Below are 21459 nucleotides of genomic sequence, written 5' to 3' on the forward strand. Positions count from 1 at the left end.
CGGAGGAACCTTGATTCTCAAACTTAATCCATTCCAGAAGTCCGTTGCAAAACCAAAGCATTCCAAAACCAAGGCATGCTTTCCCATAGAAAGTAATGAAAAATGGATTAATCCGTTCCAGACAAAACAACCCCTAAAACAGCAATTTAACATGAGTTTTACTATCTAACGAGACCAAGGATCCATAAAATGAAAGCAATAAACAATGCACTGCAGTCACACAATCAATCAATCAGTAGCTGAACTGGGTTCCACACAGTCACAAAAACTAAACAAAAATGCCAAATAAATAGCAAAAACAGACAGACCTCAGCATAACGCTCAAAACAGAAGTGTGGCACTCAAAACGGAACACATTTGACTTCTGAAAAAAACTTTGCAAACCAGAACACTTACTTTCAGGTTTGCAGTGTTTGGGTTCCAAGTTGTTTGAGTACCAAGGCATTTGAGAACCAAAGTACCACTGTATGTGTACAATAAGGTTAAGTTATACAGTGCCTGAGCAGAGAACCTGTGGCCACCTAGTTCTATACACTGTGGCATGAATCTGCAATCAACTGCAACCAAAAGCTACGCTCATGTCAAATGATACAGCTGGACTAGAAGGTTACAGATCTGCATACACACAGATGGAGACCATGAAAGGAAGAAAAGGACCATATTAATGAGGTTATATAGGGTTTTACACATATGAACTGGGAGCAGTTGCAACTTCAGCTGTGACAGGCCCAGAGAGAGAGAGAGAGAGAATTTAGGTATATATCACAAGAGCTATAAATTATGTGGATTTTGCAGGGGGCGGAATTCAATACCTCAGTGGTGTTTTTTGTAAATAAAGTACAAGAGACCAACACAGTCCCTGTTAAGGAAAGCAAGTGAAAGTAGTTCTTTTCTGACTTTAGTGTGCTATGCCTACCAATTTGTTCCCAGCTTTTCCTGGTTTCCCTACCAGGAGCGGAAAAGTTTTGTTGCTGGTTTTTTCTATACCAAATTTATAAGTGCCCACCCGAGTTGTTCTCAAACTACACAGAAATAAGTGAAACCAGAAAGGAAAGAGCTTGGAATTGATAGGAGAGGGCAGCTTCCAGAGAGGCCAGGGCCACATAAAATGGGGTTGCATGCAGCCCACCTGTGATATAATATTTAGGTGGGGGTGCCCAGGTATAAAATACATCAGAGTGAGGTTCTCAGTGACGTAGGACCCTGCAAAGAAACCCTGCAACAGAGCAGACAGCCCTGTCTGACACTCCACCAGGACCTCAGGCTTATTTGCTAAAAGATTTCTCTTTCCAGTTGCCACACATTTCACACTGTAAAAAAAAGGGGTGAAATGCAATGCACTAGACACACAAGTTATTATTGGAAGTCTTGCAGCTAGCCATGAGAGGGGGTGGGTAGGGTGGAAATGAAGATGAAAGCAGCAAAGGGGAAGAAAGGCAGAGACTTGGAGAAGCAGAGAATGGCCTGCTCTTAAGGACTGAAGCGTCCCCCTTTTACCCCTACTAGCAGGAGAGAACACAGGAGACATTCATTCTAAAAGAGAGAGCAGCACAATAGCTGTTTGTTGTGATCTGTTTTACAATGAAGCATTTATCTAAAAGCACAGCAAGCAATGCTGACAAAAATTGGGATGCCATGAGATGAGGGCTGGAAAAACACAGCCCACAAAAGGAGGGGCAGAGAGAGCTGGGAGAGGGGTGGTGGGATGAAACCCATTCAAGGAGATACTAGAAATACACTGGGCCATGGCCTACTTCCATTGGTTAGAGTCAACAAGTTTTGTTACGTCCTCTGCCCACCACCCAAATTCAGCCAGGAGTCACCCATTTCTTTATCACCAAAATGACACATGGAGAAGTGTAGCAAACTAGGTCTATCCCTAACCATTCAATGAGTATGCATAAAAGAGCCAGGGTAGGGCAGGGACGCGGGTGGCGCTATGGGCTAAACCACAGAGCCTAGGACTTGCCAATCAGAGGGCTGGCGGTTCGAATCCCTGCGACGGCGTGAGCTCCCGTTGCTCGGTCCCTGCTCCTGCCAACCTAGCAGTTCGAAAGCACGCCAAAAAGTGCAAGTAGATAAATAGGTACCGCTCCGGCAGGAAGGTAAACGGCGTTTCCGTGTGCTGCTCTGGTTCGCCAGAAGCGGCTTAGTCATGCTGACCTCATGACCCGGAAGCTGTACGCTGGCTCCCTCGGCCAATAAAGGAAGATGAGTGCCACAACCCCAGAGTCGGTCACGACTGGACCTAATGGTCAGGGGTCCCTTTACCTTCACCTTTAGAGCAGGCTTTAAGCACGACACTTCTTCAACCTGATCACACCTTAGATGCTGGCAGACTCCTTTCAGCCCCAGCCACCATAGGCAACAGTCAGGGACAATGGGAATTTTAATTCAACGTTTGGAAGACCACAAGACCCCTATCCCTGCTGTATGCTACCCTGAGCTCCTTGGGGGAATGGCAGGATTTAAACAAATATATAACACATCCATATAAATAATTTTTTATTTATACCCCGCCCTTCCCGGTTCAGAAAACCAGGCTCAGAGCGGCTAACAACAAATTTAAAACACTTAACTACATAGAGGCAGCATAAAATTCAGTATAAAAGCATGAATAACAATAAAATTCAAAGTTCAAAAATCAATTTGGGGGAAATCCATCCAATAAACATTAGTCACCAGGGCTAGCTGGCTGAATTAGTCCTACTTGGGCCAGCGAGGAGGCCAGGGGAGAATTAGCTGTGGGGTCCCAGAGCGGGTAATCTTCATAAAAGGGGGAGGGGGGGAAGAAAAGGGAAATAAAATTCAAATTAAAGGCCAGGCGGAATAGCTCTGTCTTACAGGCCCGGCAAAAGGAGGATTAATCCTGTAGGGCCCTAGTCCCATGGGATAGAGCATTCCACCAGGGCGGAGCCATCACTGAAAAAGTGCTGGCCCTGGTGGAGGATAGTCTGACTTCCTTAGGGCCCGGGACCTCTAAACTATGATTATTCGTGGACCTTAAAGTCCTCTGCGAGGCATACCAGGAGAGGTGGTCCCGTAAATATGAGGGCCCTAACCCACAAAGGGCTTTAAAGGTCAAAACCATAACGATTCTTATGACCATGTTACTACTGCAGATATCCCAACAACTACAGTTATTTCAATATGGGCCTCTTGTTATCAAATGACAAACAGGAATATCCAGTTTAAAAAATTCAATCACCGAAAGGCGTATAAGAGCTGCTGTATGGCTGCTAGATAGACCAGGGGTCTGATTCGGCATAAGGTTGCTTCACAGAGTTAAGTAAAGGTAAAAAGGTAAAGGACCCCTGGACGGCTAAGTCCAGTCAAAGGCGACTATGGGGTTGCGGTGCTTCAGGCTGAGGGAGCTGGCATTTGTCCACAGACAGCTTTCCGGGTCAGGTGGCCAGCATGAATAAACCGCTTCTGGTGCAATGGGGCAGCGTGACAGAAATCAGAGCACACAGAAACACTGTTTACCTTCCCGCCGCAGCGGTACCTATTTATCTCCTTGCACTGGTATGCTTTCAAACTGCTCTGTTGGCAGGAGCTAGGACTGAGAAACAGGAGCTCACCCCATCACAGGGATTCAAAACGCAGACCGGCAAACCCAAACGCGATTGGCAAACCCAAGTGGCTCAGTGGTTTAGACCATAGTGCCACCCACGTCATTTTATCATAGAGTTTTACCATAGAGTTAACCAATGGGAATATAAGAAGAGCCAATGTTTGCAAAACTAAGTGGTTTAATAAGACCAAATCCAACTCCACTGCCACAGTCACCCAATGCCACATGGTATGCTTATAGTCAAAGGCTCCACATACACATGCCTCTGGAATAAAACATGGTTAATTAAGGAGGTTAACAGAGGAGACACAGATTCCAGCATTATGCAAGAACCTTGGATGTCTTCTAAGTCAACCTCTGCTCAGTACCAGAAATTCTACCTTCTAGGCCTGGTTCCAGCCCTTTCAAGAGCAACAGAGAACAAGTCTACTTCATTTTTTTATTGCAAATGCTTTATGTTATTTATTTCAAAATGGTGGCGTAGCCAGCAGACGTTGAGCAATCCATAGCTCTTCGCTGCCTCCAACTTTCCCATCTCTTAACCCACATTACTTGGAAATGGGTCTGAAAAGTTGTGGAAATCAGGTCAGAAAGCTACATTTCCATGCACACTGAGCCAAACTTGGTTTCCTCACTCTCTCGAAAGCTGCCTCGTTACTACCCAAGTCTATTTAATACTAACAGCCTCTTCAGCCTACTTAAAGAGAAAAGGCTACACAGAAGCCAAATACTGTACCACAACATGGAACCCAGGGATAACATTATCCCCGATTACATCATGCACTTACTCAGCAGAAGGGAAACCTTAAAAAAAAAACACCCAGTGTGGCTAGAGGAAAAAGCAAAAAGATTTTCATAAGCATAGTCAATGTTTTAAAAAATTAAGCAATCCTTTGCTGGTACACATCACTAAACAGATAGCATCTCAAATTCAAGTCTTTTGCCCTACACAGCTCAAAATAGGCTGAGGAATTCACACATGCTAAATTTAAGAGTGCATGTGCAAGAGTCCCAGAGCAATAATTAACAGTCATATTGAGAAAGACTCTAAAACCCTACTACCACCCTTACTTCCAATTCACTTTAAAATATAAACCTGAAACTAAATGCAAAATAACTTCTGTGTGGTTGAGAAGTCTGTGAAAAGAAACACTGAATTTCACCTAATTGTAGCAATTGCATACACTGCATATATACAAATTGAGTGTGTGTGCGTGTGTAATGTGTTTATATCTGTGTATTTTCAATACATATTGAAAAACTATATTTACATAATATGCAGGCTTAGCTACCACTGAACTGTTCACAGGCTGTATCATTCAGAAATTGTACAGAACTGTTCCTTTTCCTTGGGGAAGAAACAGCAGGGATTAGAAAAGGAACTGTGGATTTCACAGAAAACTTGGTATTAGCGGGGTGCCTGGTGCTGTCTGGGATTTGTTAGACACCTGAAAAATATTGAGGTTCATAACCCAACGCACACAAAAAAATAATAATCGGGTGAAGTGTGTTTTCGGTCTGCCGTCCTGATTCAAAGGGGGACCTGGCATCCAAACATCAACAAATACCCCCAACCCTATCCCAGGAATCCTCGTGCCAAATTGATGACAATATCTTGAGAGTCACTTCTAAATGTGAAACACCTGCCCTGCGGCACTTGAGCCCACTCTGCTTATTCCACTGAGCCAGGGATCTGGACTTCTTCTTCAATGTCCTGCCCTCATGGCACAAGCGTTAATACATGGGGGAATGATCCTTGCCCTACACCCATGATCACTCAGTAGTTTCCTCTGTACATAATGGCTCGTTCTCACCAGATGAATGAAATGTGTGCCATTTGTCTCTGGTACAGTGGTGCCTCGCAAGACGAAATTAATTCGTTCCGCGAGTTTTTTCGTCTAGCAAGTTTTTCGTCTTGCGAAGCACGGTTTCCCATAGGAATGTATTGAAAATCAATTAATGCGTTCCTATGGAGACCGCTTGCCAGGCTGGCGGTGCGGAGAAGGGCTTTTCTCCCCACCGCAAGCCTTCAGGACAGGTACGGGAACAGAGGGGAAGGCGCGCAGCTCTTCTCCTCTGTTCCCGGGGCTTGCGGTGGGAGGAGGGTTTTTCCTCCCCACCGCCAACATTCAGAACAGCATTCTGAAAGTTGGCGGTGGGAAGGAAAACCCTCCTCCCACCGCAAGTCTTCAGGACAGCCATCCGAAGGCTGGCGCAGGGAGAAGGTCTCTCCGCCCCACCGCCAGCCTTTGGAGCAGCCATCCCAAGGCTGGCGGCGGGTGGAGGTCTCTCCGCCCCACCGCCAGCCTTTGGAGCAGCCATCCCAAGGCTGGCGGCGGGAGGAGGTCTCTCCGCCCCACCACCAGCCTTCGGAGCAGCCTTCCCAAGGCTGGTGGCGGGAGGAGGTCTCTCCGCCCCACCGCCAGCCTTCGGAGCAGCCATCCCAAAGCTGGCGCGGGGAGAAGGTCTCTCCGCCCCACCGCCAGCCTTCGGAGGAGGTCCGAGGACAGTGGGGAAGACGCGCTGCGCTTCCCCGCTTTCCTGGAGATTTCCCTATGGGCTTTCGTCTTGCGAAGGAAGCCCATAGGGAAATTCGTTTTGCGAAGCGCCTCCAAAACGGAAAACCCTTTCGTCTAGCGGGTTTTTCGTCTTGCGAGGCGTTCGTCTTGCGGGGCACCATTGTATATATATAAAAAAATTGTTGTTGTTTAGTCGTTTAGTCGTGTCCGACTCTTCGTGACCCCATGGACCAGAGCACGCCAGGCACTCCTGTCTTCCACTGCCTCCCGCAGTTTGGTCAAACTTATGCTGGTAGCTTCGAGAACACTGTCCAACCTTCTCGTTCTCTGTCGTCCCCTTCTCCTTGTGCCCTCCATCTTTCCCAACATCAGGGTGTTTTCCAGGGAGTCTTCTCTTCTCATGAGGTGGCCAAAGTATTGGAGCCTCAGCTTCACGATCTGTCCTTCCAGTGAGCACTCAGGGCTCACTGGAAGGACAAAAAATGCAGCAATGCAATTAAAAAACGAATTGGGAAGCAATATATTCTCGCCCTTTTGGCCACCAATCACTCTTCCATCTTCAACGAATGAAGAGCAGCTATGACCACCAGCTCGCAAAGCTTTCATCCAGCCAGCTAGGGAGGTACAGGCAGTGCAGAGAAACAAACCCAACAAACGTCTTTAAACTTTAGACATGAGCGCTCGGCAAAGCGATAAGCTCCGTCAGAATTTCATGCCATAAATATCCTTCCCAGCCGTCTCAACTGTTTCAGCAGTGGGATTCTCTTTGCCTTGGTTGATTCTGCATCCATCCACGTGGTTGGATGGCACTGTGCCCAGACACAAATTGGTCTGTTACCTTTTGGCATTATCCACCTTCCAGAGCAGGGAAGGGGGTGGGATGAAGACAACCAAACAGGAAACAAGAGTCCTGCCTAGAGACATTCTCCTTCGAAAGCCACACCAGGTGCAGAAGGAGAGAATATAAAAAAAGATATTTGCACATGGGAAAATACATTGAGGCACTGGAGGCTATTATATATACTAGAGAAAATGCTCTGGGAGATCTTTCCCAAAAAGTCCCCCCCCCCCAAAAAAAGCATAAACAGGTGCATAGTGTCCATGCATCTGACATGCTTACGACAGTCACTAATATCCAGAATTGGTGGTGTGACTTAATCAACCCTTATTTACATTCCTAGCAAAGGCAGATAATGTGTATTTGTGTGCATGCATGCGTTAGAGCTGACAATATATGGATACATCATCCAAAACCGGCCTGAACTCCAGATTGTGATATCCGTTTCGTAATTTTTGACCTGGTAATATATCACGAGTCATGATGTGTGATTGCATGCAAGAACATGTGTGTAACGATCTGCATGCCCACTTCAATCCTAAAAAAAAGCTCAACTTAGGGGTAAAATCATAAAAAAAAGCTCAACGGCCCTTCACTTCATCAAATCTGGCCCTCTTTGAAAAAAGTTTGGACACTACCTTCCAAAGTTAACACAGAGGAGCACAGTTTCAGTCTCCAACTACAATCCCCCCCTTCCCTGCCCTGCTGGTTGCGGTTTTTCATGAGCCAATAAAAGCCCTTGGTCAATTAATGGGAAACCACTTGAAAAGTGATATGGGAAGATCCCAAGGTTTAGCCAGCTAAAAGGCAGAAGTGGACAGAGGGACGGAGGAAGACAGACTTAAAGCTGAAATAACTAGATCACAAGGTGCTTTCAGCCTACTTCTATAATTTGACCAAAATTAATTTACCTTAGATGGCACACCTTCAGCTTTTGAGGCATTTGAGAACTGTTTGGGGACCTCTAAAGGTTTGAAAACCCATTGCTATAGCAGCCAGTCCACTCAGCAACAGCTGGCACAAGGGACGGGGGGGGGGGGGAATTGTGCCTGCTGGTCTCATTCATTCGCTTTCAGATAGGTTTTTCATACTACAGGGGTGCCGTTGCCATTTCAGGCTACACACCGGGCACCCCCAACCTGTGGCCCTCCAGATGTTTTGGCCTACAACTCCCATGATCCCTAGCTAACAGGACCAGTGGTCAGGGATGATGGGAATTGTAGTCCAAAACATCTGGAGGGCTGAAGGTTGGGGGTGTCTGCTATACACAAACACACACACACACACAACCTCCTGCATGACTCTAAGTGGAAACTGTCTATATAACAAGCATGCACAACCTACCAGGCCATGAACTACAGAACACACACACATTTATTGGCATTTAAACCTCCAGCACTGGAAAGAAAATACAGCACCTTCCATGTTACAATGATTTTTTTTTTTTAAGCGTTCGTTGTCCCTATTTGAGTCAGCTGTGCATCATCCAACATAAGAAAAAATAGGAAGGAATTTGGACAGCTTTTTTCAAGGCTCACACTCAAGTGTCATCAGCCAAGTATACATGTTATTTCCCCCAGTTCATGTGCTGGAAAACACCACAACCCACCTTGTTCTTCCTCCCTTGTTTGTAAATGCTGTCTTATCTGCATCAAATTCCCCCTCCTCCTTTTGATTTCATTCTCAACATTTGAATTAAAATCAAAAGCAAAACACTTCTGATCCACAGAGTCCACGAGGTGCTGTGCTGTTTTACAACTTGTGTACAGTGGTGCCCCGCAAGACGAATGCCTCGCAAGACGAAAAACTCGCTAGATGAAAGAGTTTTCCGTTTTTGAGGTGCTTCGCAAGACGAATTTCCCTATGGGCTTGCTTCGCAAGACGAAAACGTCTTGCGAGTTCTAGCGAGTTTTTTCCCTCCCCCCCTTTTTCTAAGCCGCTAAACCGCTAATAGCGCTAATCCACTAATGGCCGTGCTTTGCAAGACGAAAAAACCGCAAGACGAAGAGACTCGTGGAACGAATTAATTTTGTCTTGCGAGGCACCACTGTATGTTGTCAATCAAGCACATGGATTGCAATGCAAAGACCATAAGACATAGGGGCCAGTTTCTACTCAATGGTGAGAGAGTTACTGTCGTAGAGGGAATGCTGCCCACACGGTTTCTGTCTGTACTGCTTTGCTTGTGCCTCCCCCACCCTTCATGCCCCAGCATTATGCCACACAAACGTAAATCCATTCCGTAAGGCCACAGGCCTTATTATTTGTCCAGGCATGAACACCCATGAAGCTTCATGCAACCTAGTTTGGAGATTCTACCCTGCTACATACTTTCCTCCTGCAGGGTGCATGGCACAGGCCCCGAGGTGGAGACGAACTTGTTTTGCAGGTTCAAATACGCACAGACACCTCTCCTATTCTATTGTCACAAGGAGGAGTGGGCAAGCCAAGAAAGCAAGGTTTAATCCTACTTTAAAAAAACCAAACACACACACAAGAAATATCTTACCAGTGTGCTGGCTTGGACCCAAGCAATCCAACCTGCTTATCTACATCAGAGGGTGCTAGGAAGAAACTTCATTTGAGTCAGCATGCTGCCACTACATTACGACATCAACATCGAGCATAATCCCCACTATAATGAGCAGAGTTAAGTATTCTGTAAAATCCAGAACAGCTATAAATAAGGAGTCATCGGACACCAATGGAGGGAATGATGGTTCTTCACTTCCTAGTGCTCATAGAACTTTTATTTAGATGGACTATATGGAACTGGCGGAAATGATTGGCAGAATCCAAGACCAGGGAGAAGAGTCGGTGGAAGAAGACTGGGAAAAGTTTAAAGATTATTTACGGAAATATTGTAAAATTAATGAATGTTAGAAAAAAGGTGGAATGAAGCTATATGGCTTTGGCAGAAATGTTAGAAGGAACTAGGTATAGATAGATTGTTAATGCATTAAAAGGGAAAAAACTAGGTTACAATATGTTAAAATTAAATTTAAGATAGAAAATAGATGAAGATGGAAAGGACTTAATTGAAGTGGAATACAAAAAGGGAGGCGTTGAGGAAGTCAATGAAACAAGTGTATGAAAGTTAAGATTGAAAATATTGGAAGTGTTTTTTAATTGTTTTTGTTTTGTTTTGTTAATTTAATGTTTTATGTAGTGTTTTTGTTTCTGTCTTTGTATGTTCAACTTTTCTTTTTTTCTTTTTGTAATTTCCAAAATCTTAATAAATATTATATAAAAAAACCCAAAAAAATACTTTTATTTAGGAGCAAAACACTCACTCCTGCAGCTTCCCACTGCAGCTTATTCCACTACACACACACCCTGGGGGGGGGGGCGCTGACCGATTCCCCTCACTGGCATTGCAGTGTAATTGAAGAAAGGCAAGGCTGAAGAGCAGGGGACAGCAAACTTTTTCACCCGGTCCACTGTCCCTCAGACCTTGTGGGGGGGCCAGACTATATTTGGGGGAGGGAAAATAAACGAACTCCTATACCCCACAAGTAACCCAGAGGTGCATTTTAAATAAAAGGACACATTCTACTCATGTAAAAACACGCTGGTTCCTGGACCGTCCGCAGGCCGGATTTAGAAGGCAATTGGGCCGGATCCAGCCGCCGGCCCTTAGTTTGCCTACCCATACTCAAGAGGATGCGTGATACAACTGACGACCACACCAGCACAAGTTACTGGCACAGAGGAGCAATGTTAGAAATTAGCCAGGCGCATTCTGCAACCGGCACAGGTCCAATTGCAACCATGTGAAGATCTCTCTGGGCAACTGGGGAAAGCAAAATGTCACTTAGAGAAGGATCTGACATACTATCATTGAAGCTTGGTTTTGTTTTATTTTGGATTGTTTTATTTGTTATTTTCATGTAAGCCGCCTGGGTTCTTAAGAGGCAGCTAGAGGCATGAGGCAGCTGAGATGACACTGAGCTACATAAACCCACAGTATGATGGGATGTATGAAGCTGTCTTATCCTAAGTGCCCTTTAAGTGACTGCCTAGTTGTTGTGCTGGAAGCAAACAGAGACAGATACACACATTCATTATAGAAACTGACCCTCTTAGGACAAGAGACCAAATGCATTAATTTTTGACGCAGCTTCATGATGATATACACGTCTAATTAAAATGCAATATAGAGAGCTACGGGGGAACTGCTAAACCCAAATTATGGCACAGAAAATATCTCAAGTGCAACGTGTTCGCCAGCGGTGGCTCTACCACAAATCACGTGAAACATTAGAAGCATTCAAATATATGACACTTCTCTACAGCACTCTCAGCTAGCCCATAATTTGTATGCCTTCACGGCAGCTGCACACCTCTCTTCTCTCACTTTGAGAAGAGGAATACTCTCTTTCTGGATCCAGGGGGAGGAGAAAAGAAAACAGGGCAGGAAAAGATTGCAATGCTATTTTTTTTTAAAAAAATAATAAATTAATTAAAAGCATGAACCATTAGACGCAGACATTTCCACAAACAATATTTATGAAAGTTTCCTAGATGCTTAGAGAGTTATTCTCCAGTCTGCCCCGACCAAATTTTCCTAGGAAGTAGGAAGTGAGGGCTTTAAAGCAGTATTCAACGCCAGCCTTCCTGTGTTCTTTCCACCACTCCAAAAAAAAAAATCAAACACCCAATTTATCCTTGTTTTCAAGGAACGCCAGATCTAATTTCCTGGGCTGCCTGGCAACAGGGTTTATTACATTTGTAATCTCTCCTTGAATCTGCATTTCCCCTCCTCCCTGGTCCTTCTTAAATCCCCTCGTGAGTTCTGAAACAGCTGATATTGTTAGCCTTGGCTTTTTATTAATAAACCCTTCTCAGCCTCTCTTAAAAAAATTCTCCTCTTCTTAAAAAAATTCTTTCATTTAGGGAAACATCTCGCTGACCAGCCTCTGTTCTTAAACCACATAAAACATTACACTGCACTTTCACACAAAACAGTTGTAAGCAAGACTCTAATTAGCTTTTTATAAAAATACAGTTGATGTGGGTTGTTCGTTTTTTGATTTTAAAAAAGAAGAAGCCAAAAGCCGTTGCGCTTGCTTAAGTGCACAGAGAAAAAACTACTCCAGGCCAATAAATGGCAACTTTGTTTTAATGAGCAAAAACCTCCCTCAAGTCAACAACAAACAATAGTCGTCTGATGTAAAAAGAATCAGAATCACAGAATTGTACAGTTGGGAGGGGTTCCAAGGGTCATCTAGTCCAACCCCTGCAAATTCAGAATTCTCAACTAGTTCATGCATGACAGGTGGCTATCCAACCTCTGTTTAAAAACCTCCAAGGAAGGAGAGTCCAACACTCTTACCATCAGAAAGTTCTTCCTGATGTTTAGCCGGAATCTCCTTCTTTGTAACTTGAAGCCATGGGTTCGAGTCCTAACCTCCAGAGCAGGAGAAAACAAGCTTGCTCCAGCTTCCGTGTGGCAGCCTACTCTTATCCAGACTAAACATACCAAACTCCCTCAAACATTCCTCATAAGGCTTTGTTTCCAGACCCCTAATCATTCAAGGTTGCCCTCTGCAGACGTTCCAGCTTATCAATATCCTTCTTAAATTGTGGCACTGTAATGCAGCTTTGTTCTGACCATGGCAAAACAGAGTTAATACTATGGCTTCCCTTGATTGGGGATCTATATTTCTTTTGATGCAGCCTAGAATAGCATTAGCCTTTTTTGCTGCTGCATCACACTATTGACTCTTCATGGAGGACCCCCTTCAGGAAGGTCCTTTTATTCTCAAGGAGAGGCTATGGAGGTGGGGAGGGAAAGGAACAGGATAACTAACTTGGGATCCAAGACTTTTAGCTTCCCAGTAGTCAGTCCACATATTCAACTCAAATTCATCAAGTAATGGAAAGTTAAGCTCTAGCTCATTCAGTAGAGAGTGAGAGTGTTTATCTCAGGGTCCCGCGTTGGCCAAAAGATTCCTGCCTAGCAGGCATTGGGCTAGGTGACTCTTCTGTTCCCCCTTCCAACTCTGATTCTATGAAACACCCCAAGAGTGGTGCAGAAGAGTCTGCATTCTTGACACTTTTACATGAGAGCATTCACACAATAACAAGGAGAAGACTGGCTGCATGGGTCAGTGGCGTTCGCCCCTACCCTGCTTCAGTAAGTCCACTATTACCCAGCATCTGCAAATGTTAAAGAAATGACTAGTCCATCATATTAAGAGTTGCCGCCAGCAGAATCTAAACGCATTTCCTCCTGGAGGTCCCCAGAGAAACCACACACCCCACCTATTTCCTCTCTTACTTTCAAGAGTCAGAAGTGGCCTGTTGCTTTAGGCAGAGATTGCATGCAAGGCAGATAACAGGCACAGGGTGTTCCTTAGAAAGTGAAATACTGAGAGGTACAGCCCTAGATATTGCTTTCCCTTCCTCTTCCCAGCTCTGGTTTGCGTTCAGTGCAGAACACAAGAGGCAGCTCATGCTAATGTCAATTCAACATCTGTTTCTTAGGAAGTTAATCCCTCTATCATCTACTTCATATAAAAATAAAAATTATCCATTATCCTCATTAGACATCTCACACAACCCCTACAGAACTCATAAGAACAACAACAACAACAATAGTAATAATATTTATACCCCTCCCATCTGGCTGGGTTTCACCAGCCACTCTGAGCGACTCCCAACACAACATTTATAACACCCTACAACATCAAACATTAAAAACTTCCCTTAAATTCCCTAAAAATCAAATAAAAGCATAATGCAATAAAAATAATGCCATGAATCTTGGAAATGCAGCCCAGCAGAAACAAGGACAACAAAGCACAATTCACAGCAGCAAACCCAGAGGAACTTTTATGCAATGCCAGAGTGTGAACACACAATTATTACAGAGGGACAGGCTTTTAGAATTACAGTGGAACCTTGGTTCTTGAACTTAAAGCGTTCCAGAAATCCATCCGACTCCTGAAACTGTTTGAAAACCAAGGCGCGGCTTCCGATTGGCTGCAGGAGCTTCCTGCAGTCAAGCGGAAGCCACGTCGGACATTCAGCTTCCGAAAAACGTTCGAAAGCCAGAACACTCACTTCTGGGTTTTTGGTGTTTGGGAGCCGATTTGTTCCTCAACTAAGCCGTTCGAGAACCAAGGTTCCACTGTATCACGGAAAAGACAAAATCCGGCTACTGGCTCTGTAAGTGAAATAAATTTTGAAATCAAGCACAGTTAATTTTCTGCTGGTGGTTTTTGTTGCAGTTAAATATTTTATCGTAGCCCCTAAAAAGACCCCAAAATCATTTCAAAATTGTATTACAAGCTATAGAATCATATAGTCTAACCCCCTGCAATGCAGATCTTTTGCCCAATCTGAGGCTTGAACCCACAGCCCTGAGATTAAGTGTCTCATGCTCTGCTGACTGAGATGTCAAAGCCTATAATATACATACCACTGAAAACAAGGCAGAAGTTACAAAAAATAATTATTAACAAAGGGTCCAGACAGCTTTCCAACATACAGTGGTGCCTCGCAAGACGAAATTAATTCGTTCCGCGAGTTGCTTCGTCTTGCGTTTTTTTCGTCTTGCGGAGCGCGGATTCCCCGGGTATTAACGGTTTTACAAAAAAGGAAGCAAACCCGCAAGACGTTTTCGTCTTGCGAAGCAAGCCCATAGGGAAATTCGTCTTGCGAAGCACCTCGAAAAACGGAAAACCCTTTCGTCTAGCGAGTTTTTCGTCTTGCAAGGCATTCGTCTTGCGGGGCACCACTGTATATATCATTCCAAACCGTTGAAGTCTTGGAAGCGAAAGGGGAGCTTAGCGAGATCCCCAAGGTTGAGAGAGAGCAATCCAGAGCACTGCTCAAATCCTCAATCACTAGAAGCTGGATTATGCAAAGTGGTTTTAATACATGTAATTTTGGTTACTCATAATTTCACTTCGCATGGTACAGAATTGATTTTTTTTTTAAGGGAACAAGTACACATAATCCTCCTTACAAAATGCATTGAAAACACAGGTGTGTTGACAATGAACAAAAGGACTGAGGTGTATAAAATGAAAACATTACAGTCCAACTTCGCTCTACTGAAACCCTTCTCTCACTCCATTCTGTTTTACGTCATTACGAAAAACTACCCGCCATCTTGTAAAAATCTTAAACAACATAATCATAGTTTAAATGAGAAGGAACAGAGGGTTCTTGAGTTCTGGGTGACATACTGTACTGGGATCTAGGCTAGAGGAATAGAATCAGGATTTTAAAAATCAACTAACAGGCTTCCTTTTCTTGTATATCCTTCCTGTAGAATTCATTCACGGTATCAAGTGTTTGGCCTTACAGTTGAAGCAAACAGCTCACCACTTGATGTGCACGGAAGATTATATATACACACAAAACACACGTATATCTTCTAGTCAATAATCAATAATATATACAGTTATAATTACACTGTGTGATCCAATGAAGTCTTCCATACTCTCCAAAGTAATCAGTTCCCATAGGACTAGTGTAGGAAAGATCTCAACGACAGAATGTTGCACTATGGATCAAACGATGGAAGGGAGATATGCACACTAAGAAACTGGGGAGAGAATCTAAATATAAATTCTTCACTTGGCTGCAAAACCTTTCACTCAGAAGACCTGTATTCTACAGAAACAACAAAGACCACCCCACCTCTCGCAAGTTCACAGGGCAGACAAAATGTTCACAATGGCCATACCATATCCTGTACTCCATTGGGTGTGTCAAAAAATAAATAAAAATAGTCCTCTCCTTCAGAAAGAAAACCTGGAGATCTTCCAAGCGTTGGAGGTAAAGCGGGGGGGGGGGGGGGAGGAAGGCAAAGAACAGGCTTCGGAGGCCTTTTATACCATCAAACAAAGCAAATCACACAGGACAAATTCCGGGTTCAATGTTCTCTCTCAGTTTTAAACAAAACAAATTAGAACAATTGCATTCGATAATGTTATTTGGGACTTTATGTTGAAAAATTTAGAGCATATAGAAGTGGGGGAGGATTTCTTTAATGGAGTAAAAGCCATATATACAGATCAGAAAGCCAAGCTGATTATCAATAATATAGTGACAGAAGAGATAAAGATACGAAGAGGAACAAGACAGGGCTGCCCGCTCTCCCCGCTACTGTTTATAATGACCTTAGAAGTATTACTAAACTCTATAAGGCAGAATCAAAAAATAAAAGGAGTGTTAGTTGGGCAGAATGCATATAAGATTAGAGCCTATGCGGATGATGTAGTTATAATGACAGAAGAACCAACAACTGCAACAGGAGAGATATTAAAAGAATTAGACCAGTTTGGAGAGGTAGCAGGGTTCAAATTAAATAAGAGTAAAACAAAAATAATAGGTAAAAATTTGGATCAGAAACTAACAGAAACAATTCAACAGCAAACGCAAATAGAAGTGGTTAAAAAAGTGAAATATCTTGGCATTTGGATAACACCTAGGAATATAGATCTGTTTAAGAATAATTATGAATCGACGTGGAGGGAAATAAGAAAAGATTTGGAAATTTGGGGAGGGTTGAAACTGTCGTTTTGGGGAAGGATTAACACAATTAAGATGAATGTGCTGCCGAGGTTGATGTTCTTATTTCAAACTATCCCAATAATTAAAGGAAGCCGAATCTTTAAAGAGTGGCAACGAGTGTTGTCGAGATACATATGGCAGGGAAAGAAACCTAGGATTCAATTTAAACTATTAACAGACATAAAAGAAAGGGGGGGCTTCGCCTTGCCGGATGTGAAATTATATTATGAGGCGGTTTGTCTGTGTTGGGTTAAAGATTGGGTAAGGCTAGAGAACAGGGAATTATTAGACTTGGAGGGTTACGACAACAACTTCGGCTGGCACGCTTACTTATGGCAGGATAAATGGAAGATATATAAAGGATTTGGGAATCATATTTTCAGAGGACCTTTAATTGAAATATGGGATAAATATAAAAATCTGCTGGAACCAAAAACCCCACATTGGCTTTCACCTCTAGAAGTCATGTGTGTGAAGACTATTAATATGAGAAATAAATGGGCAACATATAACCAGTTAATAATTAAAGAAGATGGGAAATGGATTGTACGACCATACGATCAGGTTAAAGAACATGTCTATGACTGGTTACACCATCTCCAGGTGAACCAAATGTTCAGGAAGGATCTTAAAGAAAGAGGCTATGCAGAGAAAGAATCTAAGTTCCAGACGGAAATTATAAACAAAGAAGAAAAAATTGTTTCGAAAATGTATAGGATACTGTTGGATTGGAGTTTAGGGGATGAGGAGGTTAAGTGTGTAATGATTCGCTGGGCAAAGGATGTAGGACATAATATACTATTTGAAGATTGGGAAAAACTCTGGAAGGAAGGGCTAAATTTCACGGCGTGTGTAACGGTAAAAGAAAACATAATGAAGATGTTTTATAGATGGTATTTAACACCTATGAAACTGTCGAAAATGTATAAGGTGGATAATAAGTGCTGGAAATGTAGGGTTAGTGAGGGTTCCTTCTATCACATGTGGTGGGAGTGTGGAAAAGTTAAACAGTTTTGGGAAAAAATCTATATAGAACTGAAGAAGATTTTAAAATACACGTTTCCAAAGAAAGCAGAATTTTTCCTACTAGGTATATTGGGTTATGTGATAAGAAAAGAGGATCGTAAATTAGTATATTATGCGGTTACAGCAGCAAGAGTAATGCTGGCCCAGATGTGGAAAAAGCAGGAGACACCAACGGTGGAGGAATGGAGATTTAAGCTGTTGGATTATATGGAATTGGACAGATTTACAGGCAAAGTAAGATACATAAGAGACCAAAAGTTCACTGAGGATTGGGGAAAATATGTAGATTACTTGGAATTCATTAGTCAAGGGAAAATAACGCTAAAGGGATTTAGAGACGCACTGTGAAAGACTGTGAGTTATTGTTTAAAGAGAATAGGAGACCAAATAATATGTAAGGTTAATATACATTAAGAAATGTATATAAAAAGGTACAATGACAATATATACTAAGAAATGTGTAATTTAAAGTGTTACTTCGAATGATTTTCGGGAAAGCTAAAGGAAGTTTTGAAAACGAAGATTAAGAAATGTAACCAAAGTGAAAATTAAGTTTCTATATATTTCTCTTACTTTTATTTCTTTCTTTATTTCTATTTGTCTGTGCAACACTTTTATTTCTGTATGTTTATATGTGTGGGCGTGTACATATTCTTTACTTCTATGAAATAAAAATTTAAACGAGGAAAAAAAATTAGAACAATTGCAGATTCAGTTTGTAACCCAAGATGCAGACTTATTCCTGTCAGGACTGTGAGAGCTATACTCGCAGGAGGAACCAACAAAAAACCTAAACTGAGCAATAAATTGCAACCAATTTTATCAGGTTGCAAGTTCAATCCACACTTGCTTAATTATCAGAGTTACTCCGCTTCTGTGGAGTTATTGTAAACAGGCACCGAGTCAAAATATTAAAAGATGACATTTCCCCAACCAAGAGTGGTAGTATTTGTGTACTAAACAGCAAATCCGTGGTTTGAATTTCATATATTCAGTAGGTCACCGAAAGATTAAGGCTTGGGCAGCATTCAGCTTTTATCACGTTCTCCCTTTTTCTTCAGCCAGTTGGCCAGGTGTGCTATGAACTCTACTGCTCTAAGCCCCAGGCGTGAGTTTTCAGCACCAAACACACTGCTGAGGAAACCTCACCTGCAGCATATTTCCTGAGAGGAAGTGTTCAGATTAAAATATGAAGTTCCTGCACAGATTTGATCCTCGCCACTTATTCTGTTTACAAGCAGGGATGAGGAGCCTGAGGCCCTCTAGATATTGCTGAACTATAATACCGATCAGCCCCAGCAGGAGCAACGGGTGATGGGAGTTGAAGTCCAAGCCTATCTGGAAGTTCCCCAACTCTGGTTTATTTTCCTACTAAAACTAACCCCCCAAAAAACCCCAGACTTTCCTTACAAGACTTGCTTTCTGAACCTTAACTTTTCCACAGAACCCCTTTCCTCAGCATCCCTCTTCTCATTATTTACTCACATACTGAGCAATCTGTAAACAGGCCCCAAGGAAGCAGCGGAAGTTTTCATTTAAGCCCAATTCTCGCTACCTTCCCAGAGCACACACACATTTTCTTAAAGGCCTTCACTTGCTCACAAGCTCAGCCTGCCCTCCCCCTTGTCCACTCCTGAATGTGAGAACTTCCTGCACTCAGAACAACATGAATAGACCTGGCAGCTAGTCAAGGAGATAGTACAGGCCTATGAATGCCCCGAATTCAGCTTCTGTGCAGCCGCTAAATTAAAAGCAATTCAGAGGCTTCACAAAGGCTAGGCTATTTAATGGATTCAGCCTTTTATTTGATAATATAATTAGGCAGCATACAAATGAAAAGGGAAAAAAAGAGGGCTCTTTCCAAATGTCTGTGCCGAACAAGAATACCCAGTGACTTCTCCCGACACTCTTCCCTTTTCCCCGAGACGATGCCATTATCGCAATCCTGCAATACATTTTTAAAGTCAATATAGGGTCTGAAGAAAACCTGCAGAATGGGTTCGTGGGCATGTGTTACAACGCTGGCAGGATATTTTGAAAGGCATCCTTCCCCTGTCCCAAAAGACTGAACAAAGTCCTACAAAGGCTTTTACACACACACACACACACACACACACACACACTTGTCCATTCCTGGTTATTTGGCTAAAATGATGAACAGCCTAAAAAGAAACCCTACTTCGTACATTTTTCTGGATCAGAGAGATGACTTCTGGACTGCAGGCCCTAGATGTGATACCAGTCTTTAACACACAAACCTCAGCGAGGCAAGAGACCAAGAATTTGAGCTTCCTATTGAGAGAGAGAGAGAGGAGTGATGGCAATATCTTCAACTGGGTCAACAAGAAGAATCAGAACACCCCAGCAGCCATTTTCCACAGCAAGCCAAAAATGTGCATACATGCTATTACAATGCTGCTCTGCAAGTGACAAAACATGGCCATTTTAAACTGTCTACAAGTCAGTCACAAATGCACACTCAACCACACCCTAACCAATTCTACTTGGGATCCAACAGGACATTTCACAGCCATACCTACTCCCACCATCTGTGCGTTTAGCGTCCTGTTTTGAACTAAAAAATAAATATCACATGTAATGACAAATCTGTTTCCTCATCATGAAAGCAAAACAGGTCACTTGCTGCTGCTCTTGCGGCTCCTTCTCAAAACAGAGGTGCCACGCAGGAATCACTCAAAATGGCCTCTCTGTTGTAGCTGTGGCATGGAGCCTGCCATTCAAGTGCCACACCTTGCTGTCAGGATCAGCCCCCCATTGTGTGGTTTGTTTCCACAAAACACCCAAAGTTTCCTCAATGTGGACAGGGAGACCAAGCATGCAGTGGTGGGTTGATATGTGGTGGAAATACAGCTCCTTGTGAATATTTGGCAACAGGGAGCAGCCACCACCCGCTGGAATTTTCCGGAAGGTTTCATGAGGTAGTGGCAGCCATAATATGAGGAAAATATATTAATTGCGCTTGAAAAGGAGAGCACTGCTGTCTCAAGAACATGCCCAAGATCACATTGGGTTGATTAATTGCTTCTTTCACAATAGGCCCTACTTCAGTTGAGATGACTAAACTACATAATGCATGCTTATACATGAAGGGAACAATCTGTATTACTAGAGTACAGATGGCAGAAATTCTAACACAACACAATGGCTCAAATACTGCACATGTAGGCTCAAAGAGGCTTTGAATCATAGAACTGTAGAGCTGGAAGGGACCTGAGGACCACCTATTCCAACACCCTACAAGGCAGGAATATGCAGCTATCCCTATCAAACCTGCAACCCTGGCGTTACAACAGGTCCTGCGCTCCTCAAGATTAGGCCTGTTCCCCAGTTTAGAAGTTCAACCGCTTTTAGGCGAGCTAGACAGTAGCAAGTCTGATACAGCAATCTTTCAGAAAGTGATTTAGTGTGACATAGTTAGAAATGCAAATAGGACAGGTACATTCTTGCTCAGCGGTCCAAAAATGGGAGTCTCTCTCTCTCTCTCCCTCCCCAAACACTATGCAATTAAATAGTGACATTCAGTGCTTGCCAATTCATTACCTCCCAACTTCTCAGTGGCTGTTCACAGAGCATGCACTGCCTTCTTATTCAGCCACGTCCTCTGATAAGCTGCATAGTGGGGGAATATCTATTCACAAGACACTGTCCGCATGATTTCTAATTCCACCTGCTTCGCAGGGGGATTTTCCAAGTGCTATCACATGCAGCCCCTTGCTTACAACTTAAATATTTTTGAAAATCAGAAATAAAATGTGCAAAGGAACTAAATTACCAACTGAGTGAGGAGTGAGGAATCACAGTGAACAAAGAAGATGAACAGAGCAGGACCAGCAGGCAGGATCAAGAATTGCCTTGTGTGTTGCTAAAAGCGTACTTATAATCACTGGGTTCCCCACCCCCACCCCCGAGTTGGCCTTCACACTCACGGAAGGCTCCAATCCAAGTCAAAT

At 43.2% G+C, this 21459-nt stretch overlaps 2 protein-coding genes across 5 annotated transcripts in view; one reads left to right on the forward strand and one right to left on the reverse strand.

Moving 5' to 3' along the window:
- PHLPP1 (PH domain and leucine rich repeat protein phosphatase 1) overlaps positions 1 to 21459 on the reverse strand; it is a 164031-nt gene that overhangs the window by 119707 nt on the left and 22865 nt on the right. The window lies entirely within an intron of this gene.
- The window catches only part of PIGN (phosphatidylinositol glycan anchor biosynthesis class N), a 336158-nt gene continuing 323430 nt past the window's right edge, over positions 8732 to 21459 (forward strand). Inside the window, exon 1 of the mRNA XM_081872989.1 lies at positions 8732 to 8829. Coding sequence (XP_081729115.1) covers positions 8747 to 8829 — 83 coding nt within the window. The 5' untranslated portion in view covers positions 8732 to 8746. The remainder of the gene's footprint in view (positions 8830 to 21459) is intronic.

Source organism: Podarcis erhardii, assembly GCF_964252035.2.
Source record: "Podarcis erhardii genome assembly, chromosome: 8".
NCBI classification, from domain to species: domain Eukaryota; kingdom Metazoa; phylum Chordata; class Lepidosauria; order Squamata; family Lacertidae; genus Podarcis; species Podarcis erhardii.